This window comes from Ursus maritimus, unplaced genomic scaffold (assembly GCF_017311325.1).
Source record: "Ursus maritimus isolate PB19 unplaced genomic scaffold, ASM1731132v1 scaffold_9, whole genome shotgun sequence".
Classification (NCBI taxonomy): Eukaryota; Metazoa; Chordata; class Mammalia; order Carnivora; family Ursidae; genus Ursus; species Ursus maritimus.
Window position 1 is genome coordinate 43,202,660 of NW_024427107.1, and position 20,913 is coordinate 43,223,572.

The 20,913-nt window shown below is 37.6% G+C and overlaps 1 protein-coding gene across 1 annotated transcript; it reads right to left on the bottom strand.

Annotated features, from left to right (window-relative positions):
- Nucleotides 1–10,036: 10,036 nt before the first annotated feature.
- RIDA (reactive intermediate imine deaminase A homolog) lies at nucleotides 10,037–20,895 on the bottom strand. The gene is made up of 6 exons (XM_008689197.2): nucleotides 20,732–20,895; nucleotides 14,019–14,124; nucleotides 12,714–12,768; nucleotides 12,424–12,492; nucleotides 11,623–11,678; nucleotides 10,037–10,607 (listed from the first exon to the last, which is right to left on the bottom strand). Exons 1-6 carry the CDS (start codon nucleotides 20,794–20,796, stop codon nucleotides 10,545–10,547), a joined length of 414 nt encoding a protein of 137 aa, XP_008687419.1. The 5' UTR covers nucleotides 20,797–20,895; the 3' UTR covers nucleotides 10,037–10,544.
- Nucleotides 20,896–20,913: the final 18 nt, after the last annotated feature.

The following is a 20,913-nucleotide window of genomic DNA, read 5'->3' on the forward strand; positions in this document are numbered from 1 at the left end:
GAGGCAGCAAACAACAAGAATTAAAACCTAGATTAGTGGGGTGCCTGGGTGGCTCAGTCGGTTAAGTGTCCTACTCTTGATTTTGGCTCAGGTCATCAGGGTCGTGAGATTGAGCCCTGCATGGGGCTCTGTGCTGAGCTTCGAGTCTACTTAAGATTCTCTCTCTTCCTCTCGCCCTGCCCTCCCCCTGCCCCTGCATGTGCTCTGTGTGTGCTCTCTCTCTCTAAAAACAAACAAACAAAACACCTAGATTAGTTGCCTATGCGAAGTTTATTCCTTGGATCCTATTTTTGGTTTTTGTTTGTTTTTAGATTACTGTGGCTTCATGTTAGGCTTTAGAGGTAGAAAGGAGCTAAGAAATTATAACTTAAAACCCATTTATAATATTTCATTAATGTTAAAATGATGCACCATTGAAAGTTACTTTTTAAGAATTTTTCCAAAATTGTCAAGGGATTTTAGTGAAAGATCATACGTGAATGGTAGTGGTGATAGCAATCTTGTCTACCACTGAGTGCCTTGTGTTTTTGAAAATCAGGATAGAGTTATATTCTGGAAACATTTGGTGTCTTTTCTTATTTGTAAATATCCATTTATAAGATAACTGTTCAGATGAATTAACTAGACTCTTTTACTTTAGCTTTTATATTAAAATGACGACTAAGATGACCTGTAATTAATTTCAAAAATATAGGATACAGGGAAGCATTATCATCTTTATTCTGATTTTAATACTAGTTTATGTTTCTGACTTTGAAGAGTTGAAGTAGATAACAAGAGGAGGTACTTGAGGAGATGGCCCCCTCCTTTCTGCAGAGTGGCTGGATTGCGATTGTATTGAGAGCAAGGACTGTTTTATGTATCTTTAATTCAGGCGTTTAGCTCCTTTAGTGGGACATGATAGGTGCTTGATAAATATTGGTCAAGTCAGTAAATGAATCATGAATACCAAGAGCTCCCATTTATGTTTAATTCATTAAAAAAGAATAGATTTAAAATATCAGTTTGTGTAACACTAACATTTTCCTGAGGGCTGCTCAGGCTCAGTAACAAGCTATATATTTGGTGTCGTTCTGAAAACAGTACTGTTTTGTGGCCATGAAGTTACATAAATCAAGACTGGTATCAAGCTGCCTTTTGTAATCCAAAGGTGTTTTTCCTGACCAAAAGGTATTTTTATATAGATACCTAGTAAATAGAAAATGATTGAGCTTAGTGTAAAATATGAATGACCACCTTAACAGGTGGAACCGTACTTCGTGTCGACTACTGAAATAGTGGGATTCATTTACTTAATAGACATGAAGGGCCATTCTCTGTTGTGTGGATTTTTTTTTAATCAGTAGCATGTGGTAAAGAGATTTATTCAGAATCAATTCTTGAAAGAACTCTGGCTCAAAGGCATTATTATAGAGTTGTAAGTTTTCAAATTGTTTACTAATCTTATTATTTTCCATTAATTACTAAAATAATTTATTCTTAGATTTTGGAAATTTATATAAATTTTTGGTACTTTTTGTACTTTGGCCTTTAATGTGGCTACTCAGACATTTTTAAAAACTGTTCTTATTCTTTTAGATAATATTAGTATTTTTTTATAGATAACATTAGTAATTTTTTATTCCAAACCTGTAAATTAAAATGTTCCATAATATGTGAATATTCTAGAATTGAAATATTTCATCTAAATAATTATTTATTTTTTAAAATAAAGTAATAAGTTCCTGTAGGAAAACTCAATACAGAAAGGCATAAAATGGGCAGTGAATTTCTCCCTGCCATATCTTTTAGGCCTTCCATGAAAAGATAATAAGATTTCTTGCATATATTTCCACAAGAAGGTAATATATATGCCATGCTTTATGCATATGCTAAAACGTAAGTGTATATTTACATATCCACATTTTAAAACACAAATGAGAATTTACATAGCCCTGTGTTGTGAAAAGTGCATGTAAAACCACTAATCTATCCATTCCTGTGTTAGAACTTTTCTCTTTTGCCTAAGACTGACAGCATAGCCAAGTGTATTTGGCTTCAAAGTGGTCAGACTCTGAGAAGAGAGGATCAGTTTTGCCCCGGATTCGAAACATAGAAGTTGGACAAAAGGCTTGAGCTGTTTGTAATGAATTAATAGAGAAACTATCATTGAGGGTGGATTCTCTCATCCTGGGGTGCTATATAGCCCCAGGATTGTAGCCTCATTTGTGTTCTATTAAGATAATTTCAGTATTTTCTATAAATAAGTTGGAGGGAAATGGTGAACCAATGATTTGCCTGCTAGCAATCCCGGTAGGGAGTGAATGTTTGCATTTACCAACAGAGGGTGCCAGTTGCAAAGCTAAGAAGTTCCCAGTCTGACTCCAGAACTCTTGACCAGAAGTGCTGTGTAGCCAGTCCCCCCGGGGACCCACAGGACAGGAGTATGCGGTCAACCTGTGACCTTATTGCCTTTTCCATTTTGACTTTGGAGTAAGTGCTCCTAAACGGGCTTGAAGCAGTCAAAACACCCATATCCCTCTTAACAAATGCTTTGTTCCACACTTGGCCTTGAATTAAGATGGCCTTTAAAAGGAAATAATTTTTTCACATTTAACTAATCCAAGAGCAGTGGATAGTCATGGCCAAATAACCTTGATAGGGTTTCTATCTGTGATCTTTAGGAAACTACAAAGCTTGTTAGAGCACCTAACATTACAAACACCTCCTTTTTATAAAGACGATTTGGTGACCACTTGTGAATTGTTTCAAATGCCAGCAATATGAATGAACATCATAAGGCCATTCTTTAGCTCACCCATATTTGTCAGGTAAAGGGAGAATGATCCTCTTCTTCTCTCCCCACACCAAATAGCAGGGCATGGCTGTGTCTGACAAGTTGAAAGCATTTGCTCACAAGATACCATTTAATCTTAAACTTTGTCAGCTCCTCTCTTCCTCAGAGTTTATAAAGTTAATGAGCATTTGTTATACTCGCAAGGTTTTAATTACAGAAACAGAATCGGTATAATCCTAGAGAGCAGCTCACAGGGATGGAATTTCTCTTTCCAGTTGTTACTATCAACAAAAGCTAGGGAACTCCCTGGCATTACTAATGCATGTAGAATCAAATTGGAGGCCAGTAGCTTTACTTCAGTAATGCCACCCAGCAAATTTATTGGGCAGTATATTACATACTGTAAGCTCACACCTGTATCATTATTTCTGTGGCTAGTGAAAGAAGTCTTCAGACATCAAAGCCGGGCTTTAATAAATTTTGAAGGTGGACGAAGGGTACCCCTTCAGTTTAATAAATGTGCTGTGTTGACATGAATAAACATGCTCTTCCTGCCCACTATCAGGGACAGAGATCAGTAAGCCTCACCAGTTTCTAGAAAAAGAGTTCTGAGAAACCAGTTAGGGATACTAATTTTTTTTAAATTGAAGTATAATTGACAAACATAGGGATACTAATCTGCCTCATTTTTTTTCTTGTAGAACATAGATGGTTCTCAAATTTTTCTTAATAAAATAACTAGTAAAATACCATTCATGTTATTATATAAATTTATGAAAAAAGTAATGCATATTATATTGAGTTGATTTATGCAACCCTGATTCCAAACATGAAAAAAAATTATTCGAGGACAAGAACAGAAGCTTTTTACGGCAGCTGAACTGTTGGGGGGGGCTTTGGGTTAGGAGGAGTTTCAGCCCCAGCACCAAGGAGGAAGTCCAAGGCCCACAAAGTGACAAGTCACAAGGTGGCTTCTCTGACCATCACCATACTCCCAGCAGTTCATCGAGGGGACAGACTAACAATTTATTGCAACTACAAAGAGTAGTTACTTAGTGAATCAGTACGGATTTGCTTCATGTTTTCTGGATATTAGTTTTGTTAAAAAAGTGTTTTTGGTAAAAATAACACTGGTATTATCCAAGTACTTGAATGTGACAACAATGATTATTTAGGTGATAATTGCAAGGAAGGATTTATTATTAAAATAATCACTTTTTTCTTAGTATGAGGTGAATACATGTTCATGGTAGAAATTGAGAAAATATAAACTTTAAAAAATGAAATCTAAACGTTACACATAATTGGATCAGTCAAAAATCATGTCGATGTATATAGGAGGGCTTCTTTTTCCTTTTAGTGTTACAATACAAAGTTAGCCAAAGCTCAGCTATTACTAGAACTTTAAGTGCAGCATTTCTGGATTTTCCTCATTGGACTCTATGGGGGATAATAGGTTTTAGAGAATGTTCCAATAATACTTGCTATGTTGGTAAATATTGATTAGTGCTATAGGGAGAGAAGCTATGCCCAAGTGTATTAGCACTTAGCTGACCACAATTTATGATAAATAATTTTTTGATATCTTAGGGAAAAACACTGAGACTTAATATTTTATGTGGAATTACTTTTAATACTAACTGCTAACCAAATGTTAGAGAAACACTGTAAGCTCTTTAATGGGCAGGGAAGATGCCCTACTGAATCTAGTATAACTTTGGCACTCAGTAAATATTTGTTGATGACAAATGGTCTTTATTCTTACATAATCTTGGTAATTTCCTCAGAACTGAATATAATTGGCTGTAGAGGAAAATATGGCCAAAATTTTTATAGAATTATTTTGTACTGTTGGTTCAATATTTACAATTTTGATTGAATATGTTATTAGAAATAAAGTGTGTGAAAGTTTTTTGTGGTGTATTTTCTATCTGAATTTTTATTACAGAAACATACAGAATTACCTTTGAGTCATCATATCCTTCAGTAAGAAAAGTATTCTTTAAATTACACCCTCTGTGAAAGGTAAGGAGTCTGACGATAGCGGGGAAAGATGGGTGACTCCTTTTAGACATCTGATGATCATTTAGTGATAACACATTTTGAAGAGATTGCTATTTCTTTATGTTTGAAAGACTAACATGAAATAATGTTCTTTTTCACAAAATCTAGTGATTCTCTTCAGTGTGGAAAGAAGCCTCAAAATCCCAACCCAGCCACTAACAAGTTGATTAACTTGGGTACCAGCATTTTAGTTCCAGCTCTTTCATTCTGGGGTTTGAGTTTGAAGCCATGACTTATGTGTAACTATGCCCCTTAGAACCAGCCTGGGCCCTAACCTGAGCTGGACCAATCAGAGGCTTCTTTGGGAAGCTCCTGCCAGAGATACAGAAAGTGATGTCTTAGTGCTGGGGTTAGGAGCTTAGGGTCTGTATGTCTGGGCCTGCAGCTGCTTCCCCTACGGGACAGGTGGAGCCAGGAAGTTTCTGGAGTGCACATGCGTAAATAAAGCCAGTGGTATGGTGCTACACAAGCCTATGAATTCCTCTTTCCTTCCACTTAGGCTAATTTGAGTTGGATTTCTGTCACTTAAAAATAAGAGTCTTAATATTAAAAGTAGGAAGAGGTGTTTTACAAATGAGCTGGAGAAAATATTAAATATAACAGCAGAAATTAATTATAATGAAAAGATATACCAGAAAGGATCAGCGGAGCCCCAAAAATGATTCTGTACAAAGATTAGTAAAATTGATAAGCTTCTGGGCAAGACTGATTAAAAAAAAACCAAAAAACAGAAGTCCAAATAAACCATATTAGATGAAAAGGCACAGATTCAAGAGACTGAAAAAATGCCTACGAATGTGAAAATTTAGATGAACTGTGCAAATTTCACAACACTTTTGTAAATGACCAAAACTGACTGAAAGAAAAACTAGAAAATCTGAATGTTCCTGCTACCATAAAAGAAATCAAATCAGGAGTTTACAATTTTTCCCCAAAGAAAACTACCAAGCCCAAACTGTTTAATAGGTAAATTCTATCAAACATTCAAGGATAGATGTTCACAACCATAAACTCTTTCACAGAAGGGAAAAGCCAATCTCACAGATGAACATAAATGTAAAGATCCTAAACAAAATTTATCACTCTAAATTTGAGGGTATAAAACATATACATGATAGATATATATGGGCGAGTATATATACACAGATATATTGACCAAGTTGAATCTATTCCAGAAGCTGGTTTTACATTATAAAAAATTAATCAGTTGTATTTAACCATATTAGCAAGGTGAATGAGAACAATCATATGATGATGTCATAGATACAGAAAAAATTCCATAAATTTCAACAACCATTTTGAACTCCAGTGTCACCTCAGTGAGGCCTTCCCGTCCTGCTGACCTTTTTAAACTTGTAATCCCCAATATGCTCCAGCTCCCCTTGCTTTGCTTTTCCCTACAGCTCTTCACAAATTTTTTTTTTAAAGATTTTTTGTTTATTTATTTGACAGAGACAGCCAGCGAGAGAGGGAACACAAGCAGGGGGAGTGGGAGAGGAAGAAGCAGGCTCATAGCGGAGGAGCCCGACATGGGGCTCGATCCCAGAACGCCGGGATCACGCCCTGAGCCGAAGGCAGACGCTTAACGACTGAGCCACCCAGGCGCCCCCAGCTCTTCATAATCTAACATAATTTTCGTTTTTTAACTTTTTAAAAATTGTGGTAAAACATACATAAGAAAATTTACCATTTTAACTATTCTTAGGTATATAATCCAGTGAATTAAATACATTCACAGTGTTTTGTAACTATCGCCATATTTCCAAAACTCTTTCATCACTGGCAGTGGGAAGTCTGTACCCGTGAAGCAGTAGCTCTCCACTGCCCTCCACCCAACCCCTGGTAACCTCTACTCGTTCTGTCACTATGAATTTGCCAAATATATAATTTACCGGTTTTCTTATTGTCTGTTCACTAGAAGTTAAGTTCACTGAGGGCAAGAATTTGGGGCTCTTTATTTCAAAATTGACAGCACTCGTGACAATATCTGGCTTATTAAATATTCATGGAAGGAAGGAAGAAGGGAAGGAAGAAGGGCAGAAAGGACTTTTAGCAAAGGAGGGCTAGAAGGAAACCTTTTTGATCTAGTAAAAGCAGGATAATTAAATCCCGTAGCATCATATTCAACAGTGAAATGTTAAAGACATTCCTTTAAAAACAAAACACAATGCAAGTGATTCCACTTTTGTTTTACTTCAGAACCCTGGAAAGGAAAACAATATTTTGCTTAATGACTCAAACATATACAAGAAGAAATGATAAATGCAAAATTCAGGATATTGGTTTCCTGAGATGCATGGGAAGTGGACAGGACTGGAGCATTATGTCAGGTCTTCTACTGCAATAGGAATGTTCTTTTTCTCAAACTGTGTGGTGGAAGCATGTGTGGTCAATATTCCTTTGTATCTACTCAGTATTAAAAGATGTTTAAAAAAATTTGAACCATAAAGAGTGAAAAAAGCTAGTTAAATACATTCAGCATATTATTAATATAAAATTCAAAATCAGGCAAAAAAAATTAAATGATCATTTGTATGCCTAACTTCTATGTGGCCAAACTTACAGCAAAAGAAGAATGACTAACATAAAATTTAGGACTGCGGCTCTCTTTGGGGAAACCAACAATAATAGGACCGAGAATGTTTACATAGGGCTCAGAAAGTATTGGCGGTGTTCCTCTCTTCAGCTGGATTTGGTATTTATTACCCGAACCATGCATAAAAATTATACAGCCTCTTTGATACATGTAAGATAGCAATAAACTGGCTTTGATGGGTAACTTAAATTCAGGTGTCATCCTAGACAAATTTCATCACCTGTCAACATTTTCCCAGCACATTTCGGGGTGGGGGGTGGAGTTGTCCCTTACTGATTTACCTGTCTTCCTATTTAGGAGGTGCCAGTGAACTAGGAGCAACCATTTTTAACTGAAAGGCCGCCTTTCAATTCAATACCCTACCACAGACTACGTTGCTACAGTCCTTAAAACATTACAAAGATTTTCTTTTCTAGGGCCTTTTTATGTACAGAGTGTACCCATACATACTCCCTCTCCCCAGGGCACACAGTCTCCTTGATTATTAACATTTTCATTAACGTGGTACATTTGTTACAACTGATGAACCAATACTGACACATATTATTAACTGAAATCTCTAGTTTACTGTGGGGTTTACTCTTCGCGTTGTACATTCTGTGGTTTGTGACAAATGCGTAATGCCATGCATCCGCCATGCCAGGGTCCTACAGAAGAGTTTCACTGCCCTACAAACTTCTCGGGCTTCACCTCTTCCTCCCTCCCCTACCTCCTCCACCATTCCCCAAACCCGTGACAACCACTCATCTTTGACCGTTTCCACAGTTGTGCCTTTTCCAGAGTGTCACAGAGTTGGGATCACTATGTAGCCTCTTCAGACAGACTTCTTTCACTCGGAAACATGCATTCAAGGTTCATGTCTTTTTATGGCCTGACAGCTCATTTCTTCCTATTGTCAAATAATGGAAAAGCTCCTATGATTATCCCCATCATCACAGCTGTGTGCGTTATTCGAAGGGCTTCCTACACATTAATTCGATCCTTACAACTTTGTAAGGTAGGGACTGCTAATATCCCCATTTTACAGGTGAAACAGAGACGTTTTACAGAAGAAGCAGAACAGAAAGCTTAAATAAAACTTGCCCGAAGTTACAGAGCTTAGAAATGGTGGAACAAGATTTGATCTCAGGTCTTCTGGTTCTAGAGTTCATGCCTGTAAGCACTTTACTATCCTGCTTCAGGTAAAAATGTCTAAAAGAATTTCCAGTGCCTAATTCTATCAATTCACACTCCTATACTCCCCGACTCTGCCTAAAGAGTTGTCATACTTGTTAATATATTTAGTTACCTAAACAGCAGAAACTTTTCTACCTAGCACATTATTCCATACCATCAGTGATTACCAAGTAGTGCTGAAGAGAGGTAGCTCTTTTTGAGCCTTTGCTGTCTGCTAACCTCTGCAAAGTAATTTTCATATACATTACTTCATTTCATCCTTACGACATCCCTTTGAGGGGGTACAATTCTTATCTCTCAGGAAACTGAGGCTTAAGGAGCTTAAATGACTAGCTGAAGATCATAGTGCTAATAAGTGGTGGATGGGGGCCCCGAACCCTATGGAATTCTCCAAAGTCTGTGCTCTAAAAACTGTTGTCTTGACAGCCTTTAATACCATCTTTTGGTTAACTGAGCTTTCCAAATTAACATGACATTTCTACAATAAGCTGGAACATCTATGAAACGACTTAGAAGTGGGTCACCAAACTATCTTTATACAAGTGGGATGCTTGTAATGTTCGATGCTCTCTGTAACAAGCTCTTGTATACCCAAGAATGGTATGCGTATGTATAAAGAATGTTATGGCAGGTGCCTGGGCGGCTCAGTCGGTTAAGCATCTGCCTTCACTCAGGTCATGATCCCGGGGTCCTGAGATCGAGTCCCACATCGGACTCCCTGCTCCGTGGGGAGCCTGCTTCTCCCTTTCCCTCTGCCCCTCCCCCCCCGCTCGTGCTTGTGCACTCTCAAATAAAAAAAAAAAATAAAAAAAAAAATGTTATGGCAGCACTGCTGTAAAAAGATACCCTTGAAAACACCGAACTGTTTGGAGCGGTGGTTAAGTCACCTGATGCCTATTCTCACAGAAGGATACCGTGCAACAGTTTTAAAAATGAGGCAGGCCTGTATGTATGTATATGGAAGAGCTTCAAGACGGAAGACGGCAACCTGGAAAGTAATATATACAGTTCCGTTACGTAAACAAGCCAAAACCAAGCTGGATGATCAAGTGTGTAAAGAACAGAAAACTGCTGGTTATACTCAAAACTCTTAGCAAAGAGAACTCTCGGTTCTCTTTGGGGAGGTAGGTGGAATGGAGAGTGAGGGAAGGGTACTTCTACTTTTTAATCTACATACTTCTGTGTTGGAATTTATCCTACAGCAAGGAGGTATTCATGTAGTAGTCACCGAAACTAAAAGATGTGAAAGGATCAAACACAACATGATTATACAGAGCCTGATGACGATGGTGTAGAAATGTACAAAGTCAAGTTCTGAGAAAAAACTAGTTGGGGTTTTAACTTCATGGTCTCCCCCCATTAGGTAATGTGCTTTAATGTATAAATTAAACTGTTAAAAAATAAGTGAACAGAATCACACCAAGGAAAATCTGCATGTCTATTTTATTTCCATTAGAAAAATATTATCTATTAAAATTGTGGTCCACTTTCCTCCTTTACCTCTACCAAATTTCAGTACTCTAGTTTTACTCAAGTAACAGCAGAATTATATAGCTGACGTGAGAACCAAGTATTCCATGTCATTAAATTAATAGGATTTAACTGAATTATGTGTGCCCTTAATTACTTATCAGGAATAGTGACTCCTCTCTCCTACGATTTATTTCCCTTTACTTTCATTTATTTGCATAAGTATGTAATGAGCGTCTCTCTCCCCACATCCAGGAACGACAGTGTGTGTGCGATTTACACCAGTAACTGGAGTTGTCATCTGATCTTGGAATCATGCTTAATTCCCCTTATTATATGGTATTTCCACAATGACCTCAAATGTGTAAGTCAATCATAACACTTTCCAGCGTCAACTGTAAAAATTAAAATGTTAATTTGAAAACATGGTTGAAATTCCAGACTAAGTAATGCTGGACCCACTTATAGCGAGGCTGTTGTCAGAGGTCCTTGGACAGCCACTGCCTCAATCTCCACACGACCTCCCTGCAAGGAAAATAACCAAGCAACGGTTAGGTAATTGTTCCTGAATGAAGAGAGCTCTAGAATACCTACTAAAAACACATACAACTGATAGCAACACAGCCTTGTTAACATTACATTTTTCAAAGAAGGGAAGGATGGGGAAGCATTCACTGAGCAGCCACGACAGGCCAGGCTCCCAGACGCGGTCGTGTGCATTGGCTCACAGGATTCCCTCGGCAGCTCTATTAGACTGTGTTCTCTCCTCAATCCAGAGAACGATACATGGAAGTTTGGAGAGGTGGTTTTAACGTGAACCAGGACACCACGCTAAATGGCAGAGGTTCAAGCCATGTCTTGCGATTCCAAGTTCAGAGCTCCTTCTACTACACTCAATACCTTAGTTAAGTTTGAGAATACTGACCATTCCAAGTAACAACCGATTAAAACAATAAGCATACCACTCATAGAAGATAAATTTTCTTTAGTGGACAATTACAGGGACGTCAGTAGGCTTGCTTTTTTGTAGGCAGGAATGTTGTGCTGCTAGGAGCTTCTCATCAGATTCAGATACCACAATAACAATGGTGAGAAAATAGGTGGGCCACTGGTTTTGAGATTATTTTTCTAATGGAAGTCTGGATGTTTCACTACGCAAATGAAATTTCTTATTGCAGAGCTCACTACCATGGCTCAGTGTATACTAAGTATACACAATATATACACAATACAGCTGCTATTTTGCTTTTTTTTACAATTTAAGTCCCTCTGATTCTGTTGTGTTCATGTTCATGTGTGGCCTTGATTTCTAATTTTCTTTATTAAGACAAATTAAAACAATTTCTGAAGTTTCTTAATTTTCTTCCCCCGTTCGTATAATACTGGGTATTTCCTTTTAGTCTTTAAGATCCTGGGAAGTGGAGATTATTCCTTCTTTTTTCTTTAAAAAATTTCCTGCCAAAGTGCTTAGTTTGTTATACTCAGAAAACGATGTAGAAATTTACTATCATGTACGTTAGTCATTTTGAAGTGTACTTACTTTGGGCAAAGCAGCAACCTGGTAAGCAGCTCTTGCAGGAAAATTACTCTTGAAAACTAAATTTAGAAGAATTTCATTTTAGTTTTCAGACATTATTATGATGCACAATCAAGACTCTGGTAAGTGCTTCACAGATCTGTCTGTTCTTAGATATAAGCAACACTGAAAAAAAGAAGCTCACATTCATATTTGTTTGGTAAAATATTTTGCCATAGGATTCCTATGATATTGAATACTTTTTAAAATGTCTTAGCTTTCTGGAAAAAATGAAAATACATGCTTTGAGACTTTGATCTTGTTTGATATGAATGGGGTTTTATGTTTAAAGCAATACTTATTGTGGTATGAACTCATTTAAGCATTCCAACGACCCTATAAAGCTTTATCCCCATTTTGCATGTGAGGAAAACAAGGCATAAAAAATGTTAATTAACCAGCTAATGATTCTGAGAGTCTGAACAGAGATGGTGGTGAGGCCGTATCACAGCAGTAAAATATACAATCTCTGTGTTAAAAAAATTATGAGGAGGGCTTAAAAAACCGGAGACGAGTATAACAATATTAAGCTTTAGGAAAATGAATTCGTAGGATTGTAATATATTATCCTAGGCAGTGCCATAGAAATGTCTTGGATCTTTTTCATGGGGGCATACTTATATTCTCAATCAGACTATTCTTTTAGGACAGGACCTATGGCCATTTCTTTATCAGCTCCTATCATTCTTAATTCATAAGGGAATGAATCTTAATAGATTCATTTCTTGTTAAAATGGAATACAGTAATAACGCCAAATTACTTACACTGTTTGTAGACTTCATTGACGGTGTTGAAATCATTCATGTCAGCCAGCAAAACAGTTGCTTTTACCACTAGAGGACACATACATTGTTATTAACTTTAGCTGTTTGGTCTCACCCAAAATATTACTTAGAAAAACATATGGTTCTGTCTTGATTAAAATGGGACTGAAGTTAAAACAACTTTCAAAAGCAAGGAAGATACGGCATGATGTATTACTGGACGCTCTATGCTCTTCAAAAAGACCAGAGAAATAGCAAACAGAAATATGAAGGACTATCAGGTTGCTCACCATTAGTGAAGTCACAGCCAGCAGCTTTCAGAATTTCACCCATGTTTTTAAGAGCCTATGAAGCAAGGCAAGAAAGGCTAAGGCACTGATGTTATAGTAAAGTTTTAATTCAATTCAATTAATCAATTTTTGCTAATATCCCCTTTTCTACATTGCAGAAAAATTCTCCCTTTCTAGGAAATTCTACTCTTTCTAGGCCACCTCTATACAAGGGAATCGCTTCTTGGCTTTCTTGGTTTAACGGAAATGGATATTTTTGAAATGTAGTGAGACTGTCTCCTTTTGTGAGTAAAAAGACTAGACTGAAGTCTCTTCTTCAGTGCTATAGTGTGCGAAGTTCTCAGCCGATGTCCACTCAGCTGAAAAGAGAAAGCTCCTGGAGTTCCTAACTCTCTCTCACTTGGAGGGTAAGTATGAGCTACGGAGAATGAAAACAGATTTTCTTTTAAATCAATAACTGACTTTAAAGAATCGGTCCCCCTCTTTTCTAACTTTGGATAATACAAACGACTCAGTGAATGTATAAAATTATAATTTAATTCTATTTATTGGATTAGAATTGTACTCCTCATTCTTATTTGAAAAAACACACTACACATAATCTTTGATAGTTCTTAACTAACAAATGTTGACTTTGCTTTTGTGGTGTTTTTTTTTGTGGGTTAGTGGCCCTGATAAGAAATTTCCCAATCCAGGGGTAGCTCAGTGGGTTAAGCGTCTGCCTTCGGCTCAGGTCATGATCACAGGGTCCTGGGATCGAGTCCCACTTTGGGCTCCTTGCTCAGCAGGAAGCCTGCTTCTCCCTCTGCCTGTTGCTCCCCCTGCTTGTGCTCTCTGTCTCGCACTCTCTCTCTCTGACAAATAAATAAAATCTTAAAAAAAAAAAAAAAAAAGAAATTTCCCAATCCATGTAGAAGTGACAAGATGCTATCTGATTTCAATAATTTAATTGAGAGTTAAGTAATTTTTTTGAGATAACAGACACATAGTATTATATCAGTTTTAGGTATTTAACGTGATGATTCGATAATATGTATATACTGTAAAATGATTACCACAATTTAGTGAATATCCAATAATTCAGGTTTGAAGTTACCTTGGAAGGTAGACTTTTTTTTGGCTTGTTAAATGAGTCCTCAAATTCCGAACTTTCTACTGACATAAAACTGTCTTAAATCAATCAGTAAGTAACTCTAAAAGCATTTATCTGATAATCTATAAAAAAATCAGCCAAGTGGATTCTTAATACCTTTCAGTATTAAAATGCAGAAAAGAAGGGAACTTCAAATGTGAAAAATTACTTACTTGTTTGGCTTCTTCTGCCACCCCTCCTGGCACAAGCTGTCCACTTACAGGGTCCATACCTAGCTGTCCTGAAATGTAAATGGTCCTGTCGACTAACACGGCTTGACTGCAATAAACAGAAGTTCAGTGTATATATAAGATACAAAATACAAAATTCAATGCTAAAAGATTTCTTTGCTAAGACGCAAAAAGCACAAAATGTAAAATAAAAGAATTAATAATTGGACTTCATTCAAATGAAAAAACTTGCTTTTTGAAAGAGATTCTTAAGAAAATGAAAATATAGGTCACAGTTTGGGAGAAAATATTTCCAAAACATATATCTAACAAAGAACTTGTACCCAGAATATATAAAGAACTCTTATAACTCAATAAGAGGAAGATAAACAACCCAATAAAAAATGGGCAAGTGATTTGAACAGGTATTTCACAAAAGACATATGAAGAGTAGGGAGTACATGAAAGATGCCCAACATTACTCATTAGAAAAATATAAAGCAAAACCATAATAGATACCACTACACACAATAAGATGTCACTGATAATAGTAAATATTGGTGAAGATAGGAAGCAACCAGAACCCTATACATTGTTGTGGGAATGCAAAAACAGTACCCACTTTGGAAAACAGTTTGGCAAGTTTCTTAACAATTTGCTATATACTTAATATGCAACCCAGCAATTTCTTTCCTAGGCAACCACCCAAAAAATGAAAATATATGTCCAAAGACCTTACATGAATGTTCAGAACAGTATTATCCAGGAGAGCAAAAAGAAAAACAAAAAATAAAGAAACATTCACTGATAGATCCAACTAAAGACCACATATTATTTGATTTCACTGATATGAAAATTCTAGAAAAGACAGAATAGCAGCAGAAAGTAGATTAGTGGCTTCCTGGGTCACTGAGGATTGACCACAAACAGGTATGAGGGAATTTTTTTGGGGGTGATGGAAATGTGCTAAAATTTGACAGTGGTTGCAGGTACATGGCTCTAGACATTTACAAAAACTCAGGGAATTCTACCCTTAAAAATGAGTGAATTTTAATGTAACTTACACCTCAACAGAGCTGTAAAATAACAACAAAAATGCAATGCCAAGAGCACTCGAAGAAAAGGAGCAATTATTCTCAGACAAGATTTCATCTGGGAGGTTACACTGCATTTCTGCAAAGTGCTTGTTTTTTGGAAATGACTTGTACTGTATTGAGGATACTAAATTTCAGAATTAGGATAAAATCACAAGAAACAAGAATAAGCCACACTGAGACCTGAAAAAGAGCCAAACTAATCAACTTATTTATTATTATTATTTTTTTTACTTTTTGGATAAAGAAAACCCTTCTGTCTCTCTTTTTAATTGTGGTAAAATATATTTACCATTTTAACCATTTTTAGATACACAGTTCAGTGGAAGTAAGTGCCACCATTTTTAAAATGTTGATAAAGAAACCTTAGTATCAGTTTAAATTCAGAAGTAAAATTTGTTTTACCATTTCCACGCTTATTTAGAAATAGCATCTTCTCATTTCTAATTTTACATTTCTAATATTAATTTTCATTCCTAATCTTTTTTTTTAAAGATTTTATTTATTTATTTATTTGACAGAGAGAGAGAGAGAGAGACAGTGAGAGAGGGAACACAAGCAGGGGGAGTGGGAGAGGAAGAAGCAGGCTCCCAGCAGACAGCCTGATGTGGGGCTCGATCGCAGGACCCTGGGATCACGCCCTGAGCCGAAGACAGACGCTTAACGACTGAGCCAACCAGGCGCCCCTCATTCCTAATCTTCGAGCTACCTATAGTGTTTTCCAATATGCTCCAAGCTTTCCTATCTTTTATTTCATGATATTTCCCGATTTTACTGACCACATCTTTTTTTCTTTATAATTTAAACTATGGCATTTATAAATTGTTTTTTTTTTTTCAGGTAAGCTCTGCGCCCAATGTGGGGCTTGAACTCACAACCCTGAGATCAAGAGTCGCATGCTCTACCAACTGAGCCAGCCAAGTGCCCCTATAATTTTTTCTTCATAATTTTTTGAGTAAGAGAACGTTCACATGGTTAAAAAATCTAGAAATTATTCGAAGAATTTCAGTGAAAAATCTCCTCCCTTCTCTGCTTATCCTCCTCCTGCTCTGTTTCCAGTCCCTACAGATAACCAATGCTCTTCTTTACATCTTCTTCCAAAGTCTCTTCATGCATATGTGAATAAAAATGAATATATATCTTCTCCCGTTTGTATAACATGTAGTATATTAAACACTCCTCATCATGCTACATGTATATGGAACTCTTCTACATCTGGCTTTCTCAGTCAAGTCTATCATGATCTTCCCGTAACTGTATGCAGGAGTCCTCATTCTTTTAACAGTTGTGTAGTATTTCACTGTATGGACACACTTTAACTGGTTACCTTTGGTTCCAGTATTTTGCTACTGTAAAAAAACTACACCAAAAACCATCACACAACACATTTTCCCTGGGCAAGTAACTAAGCCTTTTTTTCATCTGAACCTCAGAGGTGCCTTTCCCAAACCAGGTACAGGATCCTACCTCACGTCTCAGCTCGGTCTGTTCTTACCCTATCTCTGGTGTATGCCAGACTGTAAACTCCCTGAATACAGGGGCTGTGTCTTACTCTCTCTAGCTGCACAGGGCCGAGGCGACTCCTTGCACATAGTGGCTACACAGTACCTTCTTGTTGGTTTTGCTAACGACTTACTAGCCTCAATGACTTTGGCTGTCAGTAAAGAATCTTTTTAGCAGGACCTATACTGGCTTATTGTGAGGGCTTTGAAGAATGGAAGAGGGTAGATTTAAACTTGGTAACAGTACTTAGAAAGTCTGGAAATTCTTCTCAACTATCTGGCTTTCGCCCCGGCCCAGATAACTACTGAGTTTGTTAATGTGTAAGCTTTCCTCAGGCTGAAAAGTATCATCAGCTAACAAGGTTTCTTATTAACTGTCCTGTGTAGAACTAGGCTACCCTAGGCCCTTTGCAAAATAACTTTAGCTCTCCCCATATATGAAACATAGTTTCAGCCCATATGCACTACCATTGGTCAAAAAATTTGTGACAGTAAAAAGGAATTCATTTATTTTCAGAAAATTAACAGATGTCTAAGACTATCTGACCTATGTGAGTTATCTCTTACAGATTAGTAAAGAGACTGTTCACAAATATAATTAGTTGACCCTTCATGATCGTAGCATCCTACTATCCACAGACAAGTCATTAGACTCCAGAAAATTTAAAAGTACTATTCTATTTCCAGGTCAAAGGGTAATAACACTTTCAAAAGCATCTTAGTAATAATTCTCATATTGTAATCTATGCCACATGGACTATCACTTCCAAATTTCATGACTATTTGGGTGGTGTGCTAGCAAAATGGAAAGCAATGCAATGGGATGTTGAAATCTCTCAAGGTTCTGTCCTGAGGTATTCCTGAAATGTGCCGAGCTGATTAGCTAATTGGTGACAACACCCCATCATCACAATGCCAGGGACTGAAAGTTCAACACATTTGAATTCTTCCTGGAGAAGACCCAGAAGTTTCAAAAACTGTGCTCACTACAAACTCCATGCACAAAAACTGGTTTTCAAATATGTCCAATTAACTTTATCAGGATATGACTAGTTAGTTGGAGTGTGGTTTTCTTCAAGATAAAATATTGAAAATTAGCACCCTTTTTAGTGGCGTTGTATGATCTTTGGATACAAAAAAGCACAAGAGGACGATGTCCTGGAAAGTCTCCACACAGTGAGGCTGGTTGATGTTTTGTCTTTTATCAAATTGGTATATTGATTTGATTCCCTCCTTTTTTTCTTGCAGCTTTATAAAGGTAGTTGCCTCTGAGTCAACCAGGAATATTACTGTCATGCTTGCTTTCTTGAACAAAGTACACACTTGAGGAAGGTGTATGCTCCAGGCTCTAAAATTACTTTGTGTTTGTTTGTGGTAAGGGTTGCTTTTGCTCTGAAGTAACACCACTGGGTGCTTGAGGAAGAGGGACCAGGGCAGAGGAGGAAAAAGAGGACTGATTTTTACTTTTATCGTAATACCCCCTTTACTATTCTTAACGTCTTCTCCAAATAATTATCAGAGTACTTTTAAAAGAAATCTGATCACGTCACTTCCTCTTCCACGACATTTGAAGGCTCCTCAGTGCATACAAAATATAAACTTTATTTTAGAGTTGGGAATGATCACAATCCAGACTTTGCTAAAAGCTAATTTTTAGCAAGTGGCAAAACAATTCAGATTCAAAGTCCAACTCTGAACCAGTGTTTCCCAAAATGTAGGTCACATGCAAATTGAATCACAGTAAGGAAAGGATTCTTTTTTCAATTCTCTTTGAGTTCTTCCATGGCAGGAGATAGCAAACTAAATGATGGATTGAGCTCTAGAGCTCTGCCTGAGTTCAAATTCTGTCACATCCCATCTTGGTGGTTGACCTTGGGCAACTTATTTAACCACGTGTATATCAGTTTCTTCATCTGGAAAATAAGTACTGTCACAAAAACTGCATATAAAGCACTAAAGCACCTAGAATAGTGCCTTGTGCTGAGTGAGCGTCAACAAATGTTAGCAATTATGACATCGACCCTCTGATTACATGAAGGACAAAAGGTACCAATTTTAGAAAACAAAGAAATCTATCACTTTTAACAAAGAGAGCTGGCCTTGGGTTCTGAGCCAACTGTAGCAGCTTCCTAGGATTTAATTCTACTTTTTATTTAATTGATTTTAATTTTTTACTGTTACCTTCCACTGGATTGTCTTCTATTTAGAGTACTGCTGTAAAATTTCCTTTTTAAATCTGTTAAAGTGAGCCTGCTTAAGTACAACTGTTAAGTAAATTATGATATAGGTGGTACACAGATTTGGCAAATGGAAAAAAAAAAAAAGAGTAAAAGTCGTAGTTGGATTACTAAAACTTCCTCCAAAATACCTTTATGCCATGTTCTTTCATGACCATGCTCTGATGTCCTGCTTAATTCCTTAACAAAGTAATTTAAAAATCACTTTACAAGAGTACTATACAGATGGCAAACACAACCTTCAAAACCCTGCTCAAGGACTACCTCTTGCAGGAGCCCTCCTAGATCTTTTTCTTCCTCTGCCCCAAGTTACCTCAATTTCTTTCTTCTCTTTTGCCATCTCTCATCCCCGACCCCTTACTCCCACTGCATTTTGTTTCTAACCCTGCTATAGTAATTATTGTTCTGCACCTGTAAGTGTTATTTCTCATGGCAATGTGGTACAGGAGGAGGGAGCTAGGGCTGGTTCAAATCAAGCTCTGCCACTTATGGACTGTCTGACCTTGGACAAGTTCACTTCCAGCTTGAGTTTTCTTTTTGTAAAATGAAGATGGGACTTAGAGAAGAAGGTTAGTTTTCAGGGTGCATGCACGAAATGAAAATGTTTCCTTTTCTTTCCCCCACATGCATGAATGTCTTTCACGATGCTTTAATTCTTACACATTTTTTGTAGCCTCTGCAGTGCTCAGCCTATAGTAGGTACTCAATATATGTCTATCGTAGGTGAAGTGTTTTAGTCGTAGAAGTTTTCCATCTGCGGTTCTTTTAATAGTGAACAGATACTACATTTTAAAAAGGAAAAATGAGAAAAGGTTTACATGGTATACTTTGGGGAAGAATTTAAAATAACAAAAATTATATTAAGGGAAAAAAGTCTTCAAGAATGCATACAGTAAGAGCTAATAGTTTTAAAGCTGAGATGTTTTAAGGGGGGAGAAAAGGATTTTTAAAAAAGAAATTAACCTTTTAATATTTGCAGCACTTCTCAGAAGTGGAAATGCATGTACACAGGGTAGACTTTCTGGCCAGTACACATATATTTAGCTAGAGCATGTCGAGGCAACCTAAGCAAATGATTTTTGTTGTGATTTGTATTTGACTTTATTAGTGGGAAATGAACATGGGCAATGAATTCATAAACACCCCAATACATTTCTATACGGGCGGTAAAAATCAGTGCCTTGGGTAAATGAGCATCTATTTGCTAAGCACTTCTGTGAAAAGAATTCAGCTCCCTCCAGATGGACACCCACATCTGTTCACGGAATTTACTCCTTTGAATTAAGAGAGGGTTAGACCAAACAGCATGCTACAGTGGAAGAAGTCAGTCACAAAGGACCACATATTGTAGGATTCCATGTACACGAGAAGTCCAGAACAGGCAAATCCACAGAAACTTAAAATAGATTAGTAGTTGCCAGGGGTTAGGGCAAAAGAATGGGGAGTAACTACTAACGGGTATGGGGTTTCCTCTGGAGGCGATTAAAATATTCTGAGATTTTATGGCTGCCCTATTTTGTGAGTGTAATAAAAAAAAATCACTGAATTGTACATTTTAAAGGGGTGAATTTTATGGGTATGTGCATTATATCTCGATAAAATCGTTACCAAAAAAAATACAAAACCTGACCGCGTATGGCCGGCGAAGCGCTCTGGCCCTCCACGTCCGGGGCAGAGTCCCTGTGAGAACAGGCTCCCACTCTATGGGTGTCCGGGGGCTTTGTCCCTTTCCCGGGTTGTCTCCCGGATTCAGCGAGTTCCAGCAGGTTGGACCGGATGAAGCCCGAGGCCCGCCCCAGCTCTGACCCGGAGTCAGAGCTCCAGCTCCGGACCCCCGACCCCACATGCCCAGAGTCCGTCCGCGCTCCCACACGCCTCGTTACCTGTAGGGACCAATGGCCCCTGGGGCTTTCGCAGTGCTGATCACCTTTCTGATCAGAGACGCCATGGCTAACCCTTTTATCTTGTCGCCTATCCAAGAGAGCGAACCCGTACACTGCCTCCGTTAGCGTCTCACCAGACTAACCAGCCCAGGGACCAGTCCCGGCAGTAACTCTTCAGGCGG